This window comes from Triticum dicoccoides, chromosome 3B (genome assembly GCF_002162155.2).
Source record: "Triticum dicoccoides isolate Atlit2015 ecotype Zavitan chromosome 3B, WEW_v2.0, whole genome shotgun sequence".
NCBI classification, from domain to species: Eukaryota; Viridiplantae; Streptophyta; class Magnoliopsida; order Poales; family Poaceae; genus Triticum; species Triticum dicoccoides.
The window spans coordinates 413,992,510-414,009,258 of record NC_041385.1 but is presented as its reverse complement, the minus strand read 5'-3'; the positions used below and the strand labels follow the sequence as shown (position 1 = coordinate 414,009,258).

The window sequence follows — 16,749 nt, the reverse complement described above, 5'->3', positions numbered from 1 at the left end:
ACGCACGACTACATCAACCACGTTGTCATAACGCTTCCGCTTACGGTCTATGAGGGTACGTGGACAACACTCTCCCCTCTCGTTGCTATGCCATCACCATGATCTTGCGTGTACGTAGGAATTTTTTTGAAATTACTACGTTCCCCAACACATGGCATCCCAAGATATTCAAGAATAGCCAAAAGCCTAAGCTTGGGGATGCCCCGGGAAGGCATCCCCTCTTTCGTCTTCGTTCATTGGTAACTTTACTTGGAGCTATATTTTTATTCGCCACATGATATGTGTTTTGCTTGGAGCGTCGTGTATTATATTAGTCTTTGCTTTTTAGTTTACCACAATCATCCTCGCTGTACACACCTTTTGGGAGAAGCCTATTTGATTAGAATTTGCTAGAATACTCTATGTGCTTCACTTATATCTTTTAGAGCACGGTGGTGTCTTAATTTTGAAGAAATTTTTAGTCTCTCATGCTTCACTTATATCTTTTTGAGAGTCTTTTAGAACAACATGGTATTTGCTATGGTTACAAAGTTGGTCTTAGAATGATGAGCATCCAAGTTGGGTATAATAAAAACTATCATAGAAAAAAATTTGGATGTTATGATCAATTTGATGCTTGATAATTGTTTTGAGATATAAAGGTAGTAATGTTAGGGTCATGCTAGTGGGTAATTATGAAATTGAGAAATACTTCTGTTGAAGTTGGCAAGTCCCGTAGCATGCATGTATGGTAAAAGTTGTGTGACAAATTTGTTGCATGAGGTGCTCTTTTTATTGTCTTCCTTATGAGTGGCAGTCGGGGATGAGCGATGGTCTTTTCCTACCAATCTATCCCTCTTGGGGCATGCGTAGTAGTACTTTGCTTTGAGGGCTAAGTAGTCTTCTGCAATAAGTATATGAGTTCTTTTTTGACTAATGTGAGTCCATGGATATATGCACACTCATCCTTCCACTTTGCTAGCCTTTATTATTACCGTGCAACTTTCGCCGGTATCATAAACCCTTTATTTACCTTCCTCAAAATAGCCACCATACCTACCTATTATGGCATTTCCATAGCCATTCCGAAAATATTGCCATGCAACTTTCCACCGTTCCGTTTATTATGACACGTCCCATCATTGTCATATTGCTCTTTGCATGATCATGTAGTTGACATCGTATTTGTGGCAAGGCCACTTTCATAATTTTCATACATGTCGCTCTTGATTCATTGCATATCCCGGTACACTGCCGGAGGCATTCATATAGAGTCATATATTGTTCTAGCTTTGAGTTGTAATTCTTGAATTGTAAATCCATAAAAGTGTGATGATCTTCATTATTAGAGCATTGTCCTAGTGAGGAAAGGATGATGAAGGCTATGATTCCCCCACAAGTCGGGATGAGACTTCGGACTTTACAAAAAAGAAAAAAAAGAGAAAGGCCAAAAAAAGAGGCCAAAGAAAGAAAAAAAAGAAAAAAAAAGAAAATCAGAGAAAAAGAGAGAAGGGACAATGCTACTATCTCTTTTTCCACACTTGTGCTTCAAAGTAGCACCATGATCTTCATGATGGAGAGTCTCCTATGTTGTCGCTTTCATATACTAAGTGGGAATTTTTTATTATAGAATTTGGATTGTATATTCCAATGATGGGCTTCCTCAAAATGCCCTAGGTCTTCGTGAGCAAGCAAGTTGGATGCACAACCACTTAGTTTCTTTTGTTGAGCTTTCATATATTTATAGCTCTAGTGTATCCATTGCATGGCAATCCTTACTCACTCACATTGATATCTATTAATGGGCGTCTCTATATAGCCCGTTAATACGCCTAGTTGATGTGGGACTATCTTCTTCCTTTTTGTCCTCACAACCACCATATACCACCATAGTGCTATGTCCATGGCTTACGCTCATGTATTGCGTAAGAGTTGAAAAAGCTGAAGCGCGTTAAAAAGTATGAAACAATTGCTCGGCTCGTCATCGGGGTTGTGCATGATGGGAGTATTTTGTGTAATGAAAATGAAGCATGGCCTAACTATATGATTTTGTAGGGATAAGCTTTCTTTGGCTATGTTATTTTGATAGGACATGATTATTTGTTAGTATACTTCGAAGCATTATTATTTTTATGTTTTATAAGATTTTATTTTGAATCATTTGGATCTGAACATTCATGCCACAATAAAGAAAATTACATTGAGAATTATGCTAGGTAGCATTCCACATCAAAAATTTCTTTTTTATCATTTACCTACTCGAGGACGAGCAGGATTAAGCTTGGGGATGCTTGATACGTCTCCAACGTATCTATAATTTTTGATTGTTCCATGCTATTATATTACCCCTTTTGGATGTTTATGGGCTTTATTTTACACATTTATATCATTTTTGGGACTAACCTACTAACCGGAGGCCCAGCCCATATTGCTGTTTTTTTTGCCTATTTCAGTATTTCGAAGAAAAGGAATATCAAATTGAGTCCAAACAGAATGAAACCTTCGGGAGCTTGATTTTGGAACGAACGTTGATCCAGAGGACTTGGAGTGCAAGTCAAGAAGCAGCTGAGGCAGCCACGAGATAGGAGCCCCCCCCCCCGTAGGGCGCGCCCCCTGTCTCGTGGGCCCCTCGGGCGGCCACCGACGTACTTCTTCCTCCTATATATTGCTACGTACCCCGAAAACATCCAGGGGCACCACGAAACACAATTTCCACCACCGTAACCTTTTGTATCCGCGAGATCCCATCTTGGAGCCTTCGCCGGCACTCTGCCGGAGGGGGAATCAACCACGGAGGGCTTCTACATCAACATCCTTGCCCCTCCGATGAGTTGTGAGTAGTTTACCACAGACCTACAGGTCCATAGTTATTAGCTAGATGGCTTCTTCTCTCTTTTTGGATATCAATACAATGTTCTCCCCCTCTCTTGTGGAGATCTATTCGATGTAAACTCTTTTTGCGGTGTGTTTGTCGAGCTCCGATGAATTGTGGGTTTATGATCAAGTTTATCTATGAATAATATTTGAATCTTCTCTGAATTCTTTTATGTATGATTGAGTTATCTTTGCAAGTCTCTTCGAATTATCAGTTTGGTTTGGCCTACTAGATTGATCTTTCTTGCCATGGGAGAAGTGCTTAGCTTTGGGTTCAATCTTGCGGTGTCCTTACCCAGTGACAGAAAGGGTTGCAAGGCACGTATTGTATTGTTGCCATCGAGGATAACAAGATGGGGTTTATATCATATTGCTTGAGTTTATCCCTCTACATCATGTCATCTTGCTTAATGCGTTACTCTGTTCTTATGAACTTAATACTCTAGATGCAAGCTGGATAGCGATCGATTTGTGGAGTAATAGTAGTAGATGCAGGCAGGAGTCGGTCTACTTGTTATGGACGTGATGCCTATATACATGATCATGCCTAGATAATCTCATAACTATGCGCTTTTCTATCAATTGCTCGACAGTAATTTGTTCACCACCGTAATACTTATGCTATCTTGAGAGAAGCCTCTAGTGAAACCTATGGCCCCCGGGTCTATCTCTTATCATATTTGCTTTCAATCTACTTTTATTTGCATCTTTACTTTTTGCATCTATATTATAAAATACCAAAAATATATCTATCTTATCTTACTATCTTTATTAGATCTCACTTTCGCAAGTGGCCGTGAAGGGATTGGCAACCCCTTTATTGCGTTGGTTGCGAGTTCTCAGTTTGTTTGTGTAGGTGCTTGGGACTTTTGAGGAGCCTCCTACTGGATTGATACCTTGGTTCTCAAAAACTGAGGGAAATACTTACGCTACTATTGCTGCATCACCCTCCCCTCTTCGAGGAAAACCAATGCAAGCTCAAGACGTATCAAGGTCATATCTAGAGAATTGGTGGTGGTGGTCGGATCAATGTGTGGAATGATGAATGGATCCCTAACTCACTTACTAGGAAAGTGATCACGGCCTCGTGGAGGAAATTTACTATCAAAATTAAGTGATTTCATTGACCCTCTTATGGGTTGTTTGGTTGAAGAGTTGGTTTCTCAAACATTCTACCAAGTTGATGTGGTGCGGATCCTTGCGGTTCCGTTGCCTGAATTTGACATGTCGGACTTTGTAGCATGGAACTTGTGCAAAACAGGAGCTTCTCGGTTACATTGACATACTTTGCAGAGTGGCACATCCAATATGAACATGAAATATCAGGAGAAAATACAGTCGGACTCTCACAGAATTCACCAATATGAGGGACGATCTGGAGCTTAAGATGTCCTGTCAAGGTTAAAACTTTCCTCTGGCGAACTTTGTTAAGATCGCTACCATGTCGGTGACTTTGGCTAACATACATATAAAAGTCATTAGACAATGTCCTACATGAGGTATAGGAGCAGAGGGTATTTACTTGTGCAAAAGCTAAAGAGGTATGACAGTTACTGGGTTTGGACTTTGCTATTGATAAAGCATGCGCCGTGGATTATGCGGGAGAAGTTGTGCTATAATATTTATTGCTACAACCAGCTGAAGAATATGTTGTCCTCGGCCTAGGAAATTCAACGAAAACAATTGCTATTGGTTCTTGGTATATATGGTGGGAGAGGAGAATTTTTTTCTAGAATATGCAGAAGTGTGCATATCATATATTAGAGAAGAAAGGGGTGAAGAAACCCTCCACAAGGTTTACATACTATTTACAAGGCACTCCGGCCTCCACTTGCCACTCACTATCAAGCATGAACTACTCACCACTAGCCCGCCTACTTATACCACTAAAGAAGAAGTCCAGGTCACCCTTGAGCAGTCCTGCTGACCTCCATATCTGTCCTTTGCGATCAATGTTCCGCAGCAGCAGTTGAAGTGATGGTGTTTCTCCATCGAAGACTATTGTGTTGCAGCGTTTCCACAATTCCCATAGTCTTAGAGTAATGATTGTTTTTAAGTCTCTAGTGGAACTATGTATCGCCACACGTGTGGAGCACCATTCCACCAATGTATCCTCTGGTGCCGGAGCCTGTCTCGGGTCTCCAAGTGCACTCACATCCATAGCCGCAACGTTCTTGCAAAGACGCAGGTGAGTAGTATGTGATTGAACGTTTCGGCCTGTTGGTTGCAGAAGGGACACGTAGTTTGGTGAGGCAGTCCACATCGAGCTAATCGGTCCGAAGTCCAGCAGCGGATCCGCATGGCCAACCATGCGAAGAAGCGGCATTGTAGAGGTGCCTTCTGTTTCCACACGAAGTCCACCTATGGTGCCACCTCTCATCCCATAAACCATGCCACGTACGCTAATCGGATGGAATAGGAACCATTGGCCTCCAAGCCCAGTAGATGGCATCATCCCTCTCTGCATGCAGTTCCATCACTATCATTCTTTCCCATAACTGCATGTATTTGTCGATATTATCGAGCCCAAGGTTAGGGCCAACATCCATCGCCCAAGTATTGTTCAGAAGGGCTTGCCGTAAGGAACGTGAGGCCTTGATCCGAGGAGCCACTACATCATATACGTTAGGCGCCACATCTTGTACTCTGTTACTGGAGCCATCTATCCTCCCAAAATAGAACCGTATCCCCATTGCTACTGGTTGCATGTGTTGCTGCCTGGAAGATCCCTCTCGCTTCAGAAGTGTTGTTGATCTCAAATTCCCCCCACTGCCGTTGTCTGTCCGTACGTCTGAGCCATAGCCATCTTGCCTAGGAGAGGAGAAATTTAGTGCATAATAAAAATGTCCAGAAACCTAAGTTCATAGCAATGGCAATAAAGAGCTTGATTGCTAACTATACTATAGCGAGGGATGCAAAGATGATGAACAAGTGACTCTGGACCAAGGAGCGACTATGCGAAGCTAAACGTGGATGGGGCTTTTGACCCAGACTTACTCCAGGGCTCGTATGACGCTGTCATGAGAGATTCAAATGGCAGATTCGTCGCGACAGGAAACGGGAAAATCGATTGGTGTGGAGATGCGCTTATGACCGAGGCACTGGCCTTACAGGTTGGTCTCAATTTGGCAACTACAATCGGGTCTAACCGCAATGAGATGAACTCGACAACATCAAGGTGGCAGAGACAACGAAGAATGGGGTCACTCTTTGGGTCTATCGACGGCAGTTTTTGATAATATATCACCTTTTCGTTGTGAGTCACATACTCACAGGTCTGGTAGGAGTAGTGCTTCAGATAGCGGACCCAACCAGGGTAGACCAGGATAGTGTGTATTCAGCCAGTGCGGAGCAGATCAAACCAAATCAGACAAAACACGATGGCATCAGCAGCGCCATTCTCCGGCACCGGCAGTCTCCTTCGCCTGACAAAACCAGGAACGCCACAGCCCCAGTTCTTCTCCCCTCCGCCGTCTCGCTCCCACTTCCACCTTCGAACCCGCCCCGCCAAGGCAAAGAGCCCAATCGCCGGAGCCATCGCCTCCTCTTCCATGGCGGCAGCCCAGCCCCAGACGTGCGACGGCCAACAACAACGGGCGGAGGAGGCCATGAAGCTGCTGTTCGTCGAGATGGGCGTCGGGTACGACCAGCACGGACAGGACATCACCTCCGCCGCGGTGCGCGCCTGCAAGGATGCCATCTCCTCCAACTCCATCCCCGCCTTCCGCCGCGGTAACCCAATCGCTTACCTGTTTCCCTCAGTTATTCCGCCGAACACCTCCCCGGCACACAAAGCGTTCACTCGGATCATCAGCTGACCCTACTTTTGGTGCCAATTACGTCTGCAGGGTCGATACCAGGGGTGAACAGTGAACAGATGAAACTGCAGATCAAGCTGGGTGTCCCGAGGCCGGTGCAGCATCTGTTGGACTTTGAGAGAATCAAGGCCGTCTTCCCCTAGTGAGCATTTTCTCTGCCTTTTCTTTGTTCCTATGAAATCTTCGAACTTGACCATTCAAGGGATGGAACTAGAATCAAGTGCAATGTTGCATTGTGATGGGCTCTTATTTATGACAAGTAAATTGTCACGGTGCCTAGATTAGTGCTGACTCAATCATTAGAGTGAGGTATATAATTCCTTACTGCAGAGCATGCGTATTTCAATCTTGGTTAAGGAATTAGTCAAAACGCCTATTATACCGTCTGGGCGTGAGTGGCAAAGCTGCCAAAGTTTTATCAAGCAGCACAACAGAAGGATGTGTGGTCAGTACTGTACTGAGCAGGAGTGATTTAGAATTCTCAACACCACCATGTGTTTCAGTTGTGAAAGATTTTATTCAGGTCAGAAAACAGTACCACCACGTGTACTAGCTAGTGTAAGTAACAAGGCGGCCAAACCCAAGGCTAGTGTCTCATTAAATGTTCAACTTTATGAGGCATTATGCAATGTGAGGCAAGATAACAGTCAACATCACAAAAGCACCTTATGTGGATATACAGGAGAGCAATCATGCGATTCACATGACTTGTCGAGAAGATATACTTGCAAGAGTTGAATATTGCATATTGCGTAGTACTCATACAGTTCCTATAAGGCTATAGTCATTCTTGCAGGCTATATTTACTAATTGGGGGCTCTTTTCAAGCCTCCACTTCTCTAGAGGAATTTATTAGAAGTTTTCAAAAGGAGATCATCTGACTATTGGTTTGATAATACTCCCTCTGTCTCAAAAAGTAATAGTGACAAAAGCCGTCTTACATTTTGAGACAGTACAAGAACCCTCAGATATTTCATATTTGTAATAGTTTTTGTTGTGCACGATAGCAGAAGTGTTACTTGCACATGATACATGGTACATGCGAAGTTGATTCGTCCCTCGACAAAAGAGTCCAACCAGTCATAGTTAATCAGAGGAGAGAAAAGTTTTGATGGACACATTGCCATATCGGATGGATACAACAACTATTCCATAGATGTCATGGTATAATGTGCGTACCTATTAAGTTGAACCATCTGTCAAAAAGAAAAATGAAACTGAATAATCGTAATTAGCAGGAAGAAAGCTGCTGTTGGTCATGTTCCCTAATAGGATAGATAGTTATCTGTTGGCACAAGTACGAGGAGGCTGCTAAGAAATACTCCCTCCGTCCCATAATGTAAGACGCTTTTTGACACTACATTAGTGTCAAAAGGCGTCTTACATTATGGGACGGAGGGAGTAGTATGCATCTATCTTACTTCTGAAAAGAGGGTGAAATTTCCTGTATTAATAAGAGACGAACAGGATCTATGATGGATGCTACGTATTATTTTTCATCACCCATTGATTGTGGTATATACTGGAATAATGTAAGGGGAAAACAAATAAAACTAACCCGGAACTAAATGTTGTGTGTAGCATAGCCATTCCATCTATAGAAGAGAACGTCTCATAATTCTCAATCAATATTGCCTATGTAGAAAGTGGTACTCCCTCCGTCCCATAATATAAGAACGTTTTTGACACTGGTGTAGTGTCAAAAACGTTCTTATATTATGGGACGGAGGGAGTATATGTTAATGTTACATCAAGATTATGTCTGTCTTAGGTATCATATATACACATATTCTCAGATTAAGCAAACAGTTGGAAGTCCATTCTGATTAAGTAAATAGCAGGCGAGCATCCTCATCCATTTTGAACATAATACATGTGCCGTGATTTCAGTTCATTGGTCTTTTTAAATCGTCCTTGAATTTAACAAATGTGTCAAATTATCCATTAGACTACAGATAAGTGTACCAATCCTAGATAGAAATCTAACAAATCAATCTTGGTTGACAATAAAAAACAGTTCTTGGAAATCCAAGTCATTGGGCTGCAAGACTTCCGAAAATTGGAAGTAAAACAATTGAGGATGACAAATTGACAATACAATTAAGTAAAACTAATTGAAGTAGTAATAGTATTTATCTTTGGGTAGCAATTTAAAGTATGAAGGGCGGGCCGGGCGCAGTGGTAGTCTCTCTCCATTTGTGGCCTGGCGGTCCTGGGTTCAAACCAGCCTCTTTGCAGAATTATTATGCAAGGGTAAGGTTGTCTAGAAATTCCCTTCCCCAGACCCCACTTTGTGTGGGAGCTTTCAGCACTGGGTACACCCTTTAGCAATTAAAAGTATGATATGTTTTCAGTAATATTCTTTCAATGTATTCCTATATATCTCACATATAACAAATTCTGTAAATTGTTGTACTGTTATGTGATTTAAAAATTATAGCCGTCCAGTTACACGGGGCTGATGACTAGGGCTTAGTTTGGCAGCACAGTTTTTAGAAAACCGTGGTAATTCAAAACTACAGTATTCCAATGCGCGGGCAAGGAATACTACAGTTTCTTAAACCGTAGTTTTTTTTTTCTGTTTTACCAAAACTACCGAGGTGTTTGGCTGGTGCTGTTTTACCATAGTTTTGACCGGTTGTTACGTGTGGATGGCAACTGAACCTAACTCAGCTACACTAAAGGAGTTACACGACCGGACTAATTAGCGTCTGCTAACGGCTGCAGGCTGCCTGCAGTCGCCATGCATGAGGTCAGCACGTCCGCACCTAGATGCTAGGATCTGTAGCAGCCTGAGTTTTCACTTGTATGTCTATCCCTGCCTCCTGTACTTCTAGCAAGTATGTGTCACCTAATCTAGCACCTGGATTCAACTAACATCAGGTGGCTGATGTTTAAGGCTTCAACTAACACACCTATATGTATTCTGCTTCAAATGAACACGCCATTGCAAGATATGTTAGTCTTCACCAAAAAAAAGTCCCGCTTTACGAATGTGATCTACGACAAGTTAGCATGTGTGTCCTATTATCAATCACTTTTGGGGCAATCCGGTAAAACTTTATGCCTGATATGTGATATGCACATCTTAGCAGGCACGCTGTAAATCAGAATGTTTGGTAATTTTTTGGCGTGCTAACGTAGGGAAGATGACTAATTGGCTATCATCGAAGCTTTGTATGCTAGTGATAGAACTTCGGCCAATCACACATGCATTCAAACATCCATCGTTACGGGAGACCAATTGAGATGTAAAGGAGATTTTCAGATGGAGAAGTATATTTTTCATCTAGCGGCAGGCGCAACCCCAACCACCCCCCTCCTGAGGTGGTGATCTCCATCAGCAAAGCAACTTCCTCATCTCCGGATCCTGATCTGCGGCATGGGATTGCTCGGACTCAAGCCAGGGCGAAATCCCTGCTCGGCTCGCCGACGCTGGCAGCGGCGGCACCGGCGAGTGTCGTTTCCCTTCTTGGAGGCGCTGCCATGGCCTATGTCCGTGCCCCTCTTCGAGCAACAGGGGAAACCCTTGATCCGGTTCTTCGGATCGGATGGCGGCGGCGTCACGTCGTCGCTCCCCTTCTTGAAGGCGTCATCTTGCTTGCTCGTGGCGTTCCCAGTGTTGGATCTAGATATGTTCGATGTTCTGCTGCTTTGGCAAGCCTCTCTACTCGGGCTTGGTTTGGTGGTTTAGCTGTGGTTTGTTTTCTTTGTTCGGGCTAAGCATCCTGTGTCTCTCTGCTCCGGGTCCCATGTCCACGCCTTCTCTTCTATGCGTCCGTGATATGTGTTGTACCCTTCTATGTACTCATTCTGCTTTCCTTCTATCAATGCAATGATACGCAAGCTTTGCGTATTCGCGAAAAAAGAAGTATATTTTTCGTAACTTGGTCCAGTGCCTTTGAGAGGGATGCCATTTAGAGATACAAATTTTGTCTCAGTGGAAGAACAGGTAGGCATATTTCTTTATGCCGTTTCGAACAATGCAACCAATTGTACACTCCAAGGGCAATTTCAGCATAGTGGTGAGACCATAAGCCACTATTCCAATATTGTGTTGAATGCACTCATGATTTTGCTGGAAGTGTAATACAGTTGCCTCCAATTAATGTTCCTTTCAAAGTTGCAAGCAATCCAAAATTTATGCCATATTTCATGGTATTATTCACAGTAAACGTCACCACAGTTGAGTAATATTAGTGTGTCACAAAGGCTTGGATATAAGTGCATCATAATCGACAATAGCTAACTTGGAGTTAGTGGAGTTACTGAACTACTGATAATTTGCATCTTGGTGTACCACATAACATGTTATACTCCCCCTTTTAGAACATAACATCTCATACCCTTTTTGTCGTTATTTGTAGTGGTGAGATCACCAGCTGCGAGGTCGTTGACGGCGGGATGATCTGTTCAAGTGGAACATGCATCGAAGCAATGGGAGATAAAAACGATGACTGCTACATTGTCAATGCTGCAGTCTACGTCGGTTACTAATGCTAGCCTGGAGGAATTGTTGTATTGGAACAGTGGAAAACTTGAAAAAAAAACCTGGCCGGGAGAGGGGAACTGGAAATTCTCGTAGGCAATAAGTATGTATAACTGTTATGAACAGAGAAAGGGTCAAAATAGGGGGAGGCCATGAAGCCTCCCGGTAGTCCTGCTGCCTGGCGTCGCCGGTTATCTTACCCTAAGAGGCTAAGAGGGCAATCTCGCGGTGAGCTCCATTGTTGGAGTTCATTGGAATTGGCATGCACATTGTCATCTCGTGTTGTATGGTGTGGGGAGGTTGAGGATGTTGACCGCATTCTCTTCTTTTTGTGCCGTGTGATCGTTTGAGAGGTTGCCCTGAAGTATTGCCTTGCTACTAGGTCCACGGACTCATTCAAACCCAATTTGTCTTAAGCTGGGAGAATGGAGTCTTGTCTTCTTTCTGCTGCAGTTATGGCTTGGGTGGTCTTGCCTTTGTGGCTGCTAACCAGGAATCATGCGGTGGATTCACCTCTGCATCCAGTTACACAAGTTGTTGAACATATGGGGCTGGTCTCGGCAAAGCGCGTGCAGTCAGTCGGAGCTGAAGGTGTGCTGGATCTGTACAAGATTCAAACCGGGCTACTCAAAAATAGACTGGTGGGCATTTAGGAAATACTGTACTACTAGTACCAAGATGGCACAGGAAGAGGCAAGAGCACTAGAGACCCAGAAACTTGCGTTGTATGTGATGGTTTAGTCCATAAACTTGCAAAAGATGATCTATTCATCCACAAACTTGCAAACTATGTGATGGTTTAGTCCACAGCCAATCAGAGACGGACAATTGGCGCCCAGCTGGCTGGCTGCTGCGTGGCACACCTGGTCGGACCGGCTCTTTTGCGGAAAACCCCTCAATATTTCAGGAAATCATGCCCGCAGTCCCTATTTCTCTTGTCTTTTTATCCCTGTTTCCCTTATCAACTATCAACCTGCAAACATTTTATTTATTAGTAGTATTATTGTCTCCTTCCTTCTCCAAAGATGTATACACATATACAGTAATTACTAAAGAGATATAAAGAGAAATGCATGTTTGTAATTATTAAGTTTGACAGGAAACCGATACATGGAACAAAATACTGAAATGGTGATCTGAAATTGGCCGTAGTCTGCACCTAGTACTAGTATAACCAATAACTTGTATTGATATATTCTAAATTCTAATACAATGGGGGGCTGCTCTACCAGGATTCAGTTACTAGAGCAAATCAGATGAGAACATTCAGAAGTCAGAGCCCAGCTGCAGATCAAAATTCATGGAGTCAGATTAACTCCTCTTTTTTTTATTTCGGTGGGGGACACAATAAAAACCGGCTATGTAATGTAACCTCTGTATTTTCTTTACTCCTTAACATATAGGCAGTACAAGCTGCCAATTCCTAAAAAAATGCATGGAGTGCTACTTACCACTTACTCTGCACACACACACACACACACACACACACACACACAGAGAGAGAGAGAGAGAGAGAGAGAGAGAGAGGAATCAAATTGGTTGAGGCGAAACGTAGAGGGAGAGGAGAGCAGCGTATTCACCACAGGAATCCGACGGTTAATCACGGGCGGTGGAGATCGAGAGGCGGCGGCGGTGGTGGCCGGAGTCGGAGAAGAGGAAGACGGGCGATGCAGTGCACGGGAGCTCGAAGCGGTCATCCGAGCATGTCTTGGGCGGCTTATCGACATTACCGACAGCCCGAAAGCACGGCACGCCGACGGTGAGCCTGCCACTGGGACACGACCAGCCGCCCCAAGTCGCATGCGCAACCAGAGCTTCATATCGTCCGGATCTCGACCTTCGTGGCGACCGACCGACGACCGTGGACTGGCCGAGCTCGACCGATCGCCGACAGTCTTCTTTATCAAGGAGCTAGGGATTTGGACAGAGATAAAGAAGACAAGGGAAACAGGGACTGCGGGCGTGACTTCCTGAAATGTTGAGGGGTTTTCCATAAAAGAGCCAGTCCGACCAGGTGTGCCATGCAGCAGCCAGCTAGGCGCCAATTGTCAGTCTCTGATTGGCTGTGGACTAAACCATCACATAGTTTGCAAGTTTGTGAATGAGTTGATCACCTTTTACAAGTTTATGGACTAAACTATCACATCCATCGCAAGTTTCTGGGTCTCTAGTACTCTTGCCTCGCACAGGAAGTAGTGGGCAATGCCTACGAAAATGCATGATGCCCATTGTTCCATGTAAATTGACTTGTGGACTTTTAGCAAATAGTCAAGAGGGCAATGCCTACGAAAATACAATGGTGTAGATGGTTCCATGTGAATAGACTGGTGGACATGTGCACCCATTATGAACAGTAGAATCTAAAAAATAGCAATCAAATCCAAACAATTCTAAAATTGTAGGTCATCAAACTTAATTGACTGTTCTACTCACACATGAAATTTTGTGAATGAATGTCGTATTCTTAGCGAAGGAAAAAACCGGACCTCCAAATTACTTCAAACATGATCTTTTTTTTATAGCAATGATTTTCTTTTGAACCTAGTATATACCACCTATGTCATTTCTTCATGCAACTTCACACGTGAGTAGAACAATGATCATGTATGTTACAAAAATAATAATTCAAATTTGCCTGATTTTTCTAGCATTTTTATGATTTTAATATTCATGATGGTGGTGTGTGTGGAATCATGTTTCAAAAATCCGTGCCCCCAAAGCCTATAATTAAAAGTCTTTGTATGTCTCAAGCAAACATCCAAGCGATGGCATGATAAATTTGACATAACTTCGAGATCTACACGCTTCTTATAGGAAACATAACTAGCATAGGTGGGTACCCCTGCCATATCTTGGACATGAGTATGTGATACCCTGTTTGCATGTCAATGCCGTACTTATTTTTGGGGACTAAATTTGGTGTGATAAGGGATGTCAAATGTTGTATTCCAAAATTTTGACATGAAAGATCGAGAGTAACTAATAGTTTTATTAACATAAGCTGATAAAAAAAGGTTGGGATGTGATTGAACTTTTGGAATCTCATGACGTGGAGATAATTCTAAGCTCCATTGGTTACATAGACTACTAGCCTTTCACAACACCTTATAACCCTCGTATGATGCTTCGAGAGAATCAAAGAACTGCTAGAGATCAATTGAGATACATATTATTGGATGTTTATTTACTTGGTTGGCATCGTAAGATTTCACTTGTTGTTAGTAAACTGGCCTGCCTATTTTCAACTTATATGTGCATAATGCATTTGTAAATCAGAGCGGTATACATGTTCGTGTGGGGGCGCGTAATAGTAGATTATATAATCTAACATAGAAAAATAGAAGGGATGAGCAAAAATGATTCATCTTGCCCATACTTGGTGCTGTTCTTGTTGCTTGTTGTCTGTTCTTGTACTTCCATGTTCTCATGCAAGAACAATCATCATGGACCAGCATTTCTGTAGAAGAAAGAAAAAAGAGCAGTTACTTTTCTCAACAATTGGATAACACCTACAATATCAACAAGAGGAGCAGAGTTATAGCTAAAGATTTTGCTGAAAAGGTTGGTTGTATATTCGGTATGTATTCTTGTTTGTTGTTCAAGACCTGTTTAATCTCTTAGATACCTGTTAAATCTCATTTAAATTATGTTGCTACCTATGTGTTCTTGTAGTCGCTTGTTTTCTTGGAAGAACTCTATTGTTGGACATATTAAGTAAGTGTAACATGAAATATTATGATCTCAGATCTTAAAATGCAAATAAAAATGGTAGCGATACCTTTATGTATGTAAAAAGTGTCGCATTAAGTTACTGGGGCTCAAACTTAATATTACGAGACTGAACTAGTTAGTTACTGTTAATGAAACTTAATTAATTCATCATTTTGATTTATTTAATATTTCTACTTCATAATTAATAATATTACAAAGATTCTGATGTGCAATTGTTGCCATTAAAATTAAAATGATTCCAATAATTACGATGTGTAAAGAGTCTTGTGTTAAGTCATCAGCTGAAACTTACTGTTATGAGATTGTATTAGTAACTTAACTTTGGTGACTTAATGGATATATAATTTATTTTTATTTATTGAATTTAGTTCATTAGACTTATTGGTAATGCAAATGCAGACATAAGTTATTACTAATTAGACACAAGTTATTACTAATAACCTGTTTTGAGCTCTGTTTCACAAAACTTAATACCAAAATATTTGTTTTTCCTGTTTACTTAATGTTAGGTTGTTCATACAACATGTCATATAGATCCAGTAGTCTTGTAAATGCATCACCTTTGTTCTCAACTTCAATGTCGCGTAATTGTCTTGGCGAAGTGGTAATGTGTTGTGTACCATCACCAAGATTGGCATCATGCATGGAGCGACTCATCGTCCATGATAACCGGCGGCATTGGTGCAACGACACCACATTTCACAAGCAAATCATGATCTATACTCGATATTTTCTTCATTGTTGCCGCCTAGATCGAGAATCTCTCCAACAAGCTCCGTTTTCATCGGGAACGGGACCGCTAGAGCAACGTCACCACACAAGACCTTGTGGCCACCAATGCCAGAATAGGCCTAGTTCTTCACAACTTCCTCTGGCTCACGTGCGTCACCGACGACCCCATGCATCTGTGCTATGGGCTGCTTGGAACCATCACTGGCCTCTTTGCATCTGCCAGGCTATCGCTGTAGCTCCATCGCTCGACGACATAGCTCGGGCCTCCTCGGCACACAAGATGTTCGGCCAACTGCTACTATGATTGTGGGAGATTTGCTACTAGGATTCTTCGTCAGAGGAGGAAGAAGATGATTTTGAGATGGTGGTGACCGCGATCATTCAAGAGAAGGAATTTAGGAGACCGAGTATTGGTTCTCAGATTTACCGCATCCACATTCATCGAGATATGACAAAGGGTCATGACGATCTTGTGAGGGATTACTTTAAGACAAATGCAACAAACTCAGAGAAGAATTTACGAGGGCGATTCCAGATGCACCGGGATGTCTTCAACAACATTACAAGAGAAGTTGAGAACCGTGATACTTGGTGAAAGGATCGATATGGTTGACTAGAGGGGAGGGGGTGAATAGGCAACTACCAATTTTTATCTTTTCTTAACAAATTAGGGTTAGCAATAAATAGGTTGTCTAGGTATGCAACTAGGTGAGCAACCTATATGATGCTAGCAACACAAGCAAGCAAAGGATACAACACAAGTAAAGCTTGCACAATGTAAAGGTAAGAGATAACCATAAGTGAAGACGGTGAAGACGAGGATGTGTTACTAAAGTTCCTTCCCTTTGAGAGGAAGTACGTCTCCGTTGGAGCGATGTGGAGGCACAATGCTCCCCAAGAAGCCACTAGGGCCACCATATTCTCCTCACGCCCTCACACAATGCGAGATGTTGTGACTCTACTAGTGGTGCCCTTGAAGGCGGCGACCGGACCTTTACAAACAAGGTTGGGGCTCTCTTCACAACCGAATTGGAGGCTCCCAACAACACCGCGAAGCTTCACCATAATGGAATGTGGCTCCAAGGTGACCGTCTAGGGTGCTCAAACACACAAGAGTAACAAGAT

General features: G+C 42.6%; 1 protein-coding gene and 1 long non-coding RNA gene across 2 annotated transcripts; one reads left to right on the top strand and one right to left on the bottom strand.

Moving 5' to 3' along the window:
- Nucleotides 1-6,163: 6,163 nt before the first annotated feature.
- LOC119276259 lies at nucleotides 6,164-11,524 on the top strand. The gene is made up of 3 exons (XM_037557289.1): nucleotides 6,164-6,585; nucleotides 6,702-6,813; nucleotides 11,039-11,524. The coding sequence occupies exons 1-3, from the start codon at nucleotides 6,234-6,236 to the stop codon at nucleotides 11,166-11,168; spliced, it is 594 nt and encodes a 197-aa protein (XP_037413186.1). The 5' UTR covers nucleotides 6,164-6,233; the 3' UTR covers nucleotides 11,169-11,524.
- A 339-nt stretch (nucleotides 11,525-11,863) lies between these two features.
- LOC119276260 lies at nucleotides 11,864-13,066 on the bottom strand. Its single transcript, XR_005136446.1, has 2 exons — nucleotides 12,741-13,066; nucleotides 11,864-12,133 (listed from the first exon to the last, which is right to left on the bottom strand). It is a non-coding gene; the product is annotated as an uncharacterized LOC119276260 (long non-coding RNA).
- Between the last annotated feature and the right edge of the window lie 3,683 nt (nucleotides 13,067-16,749).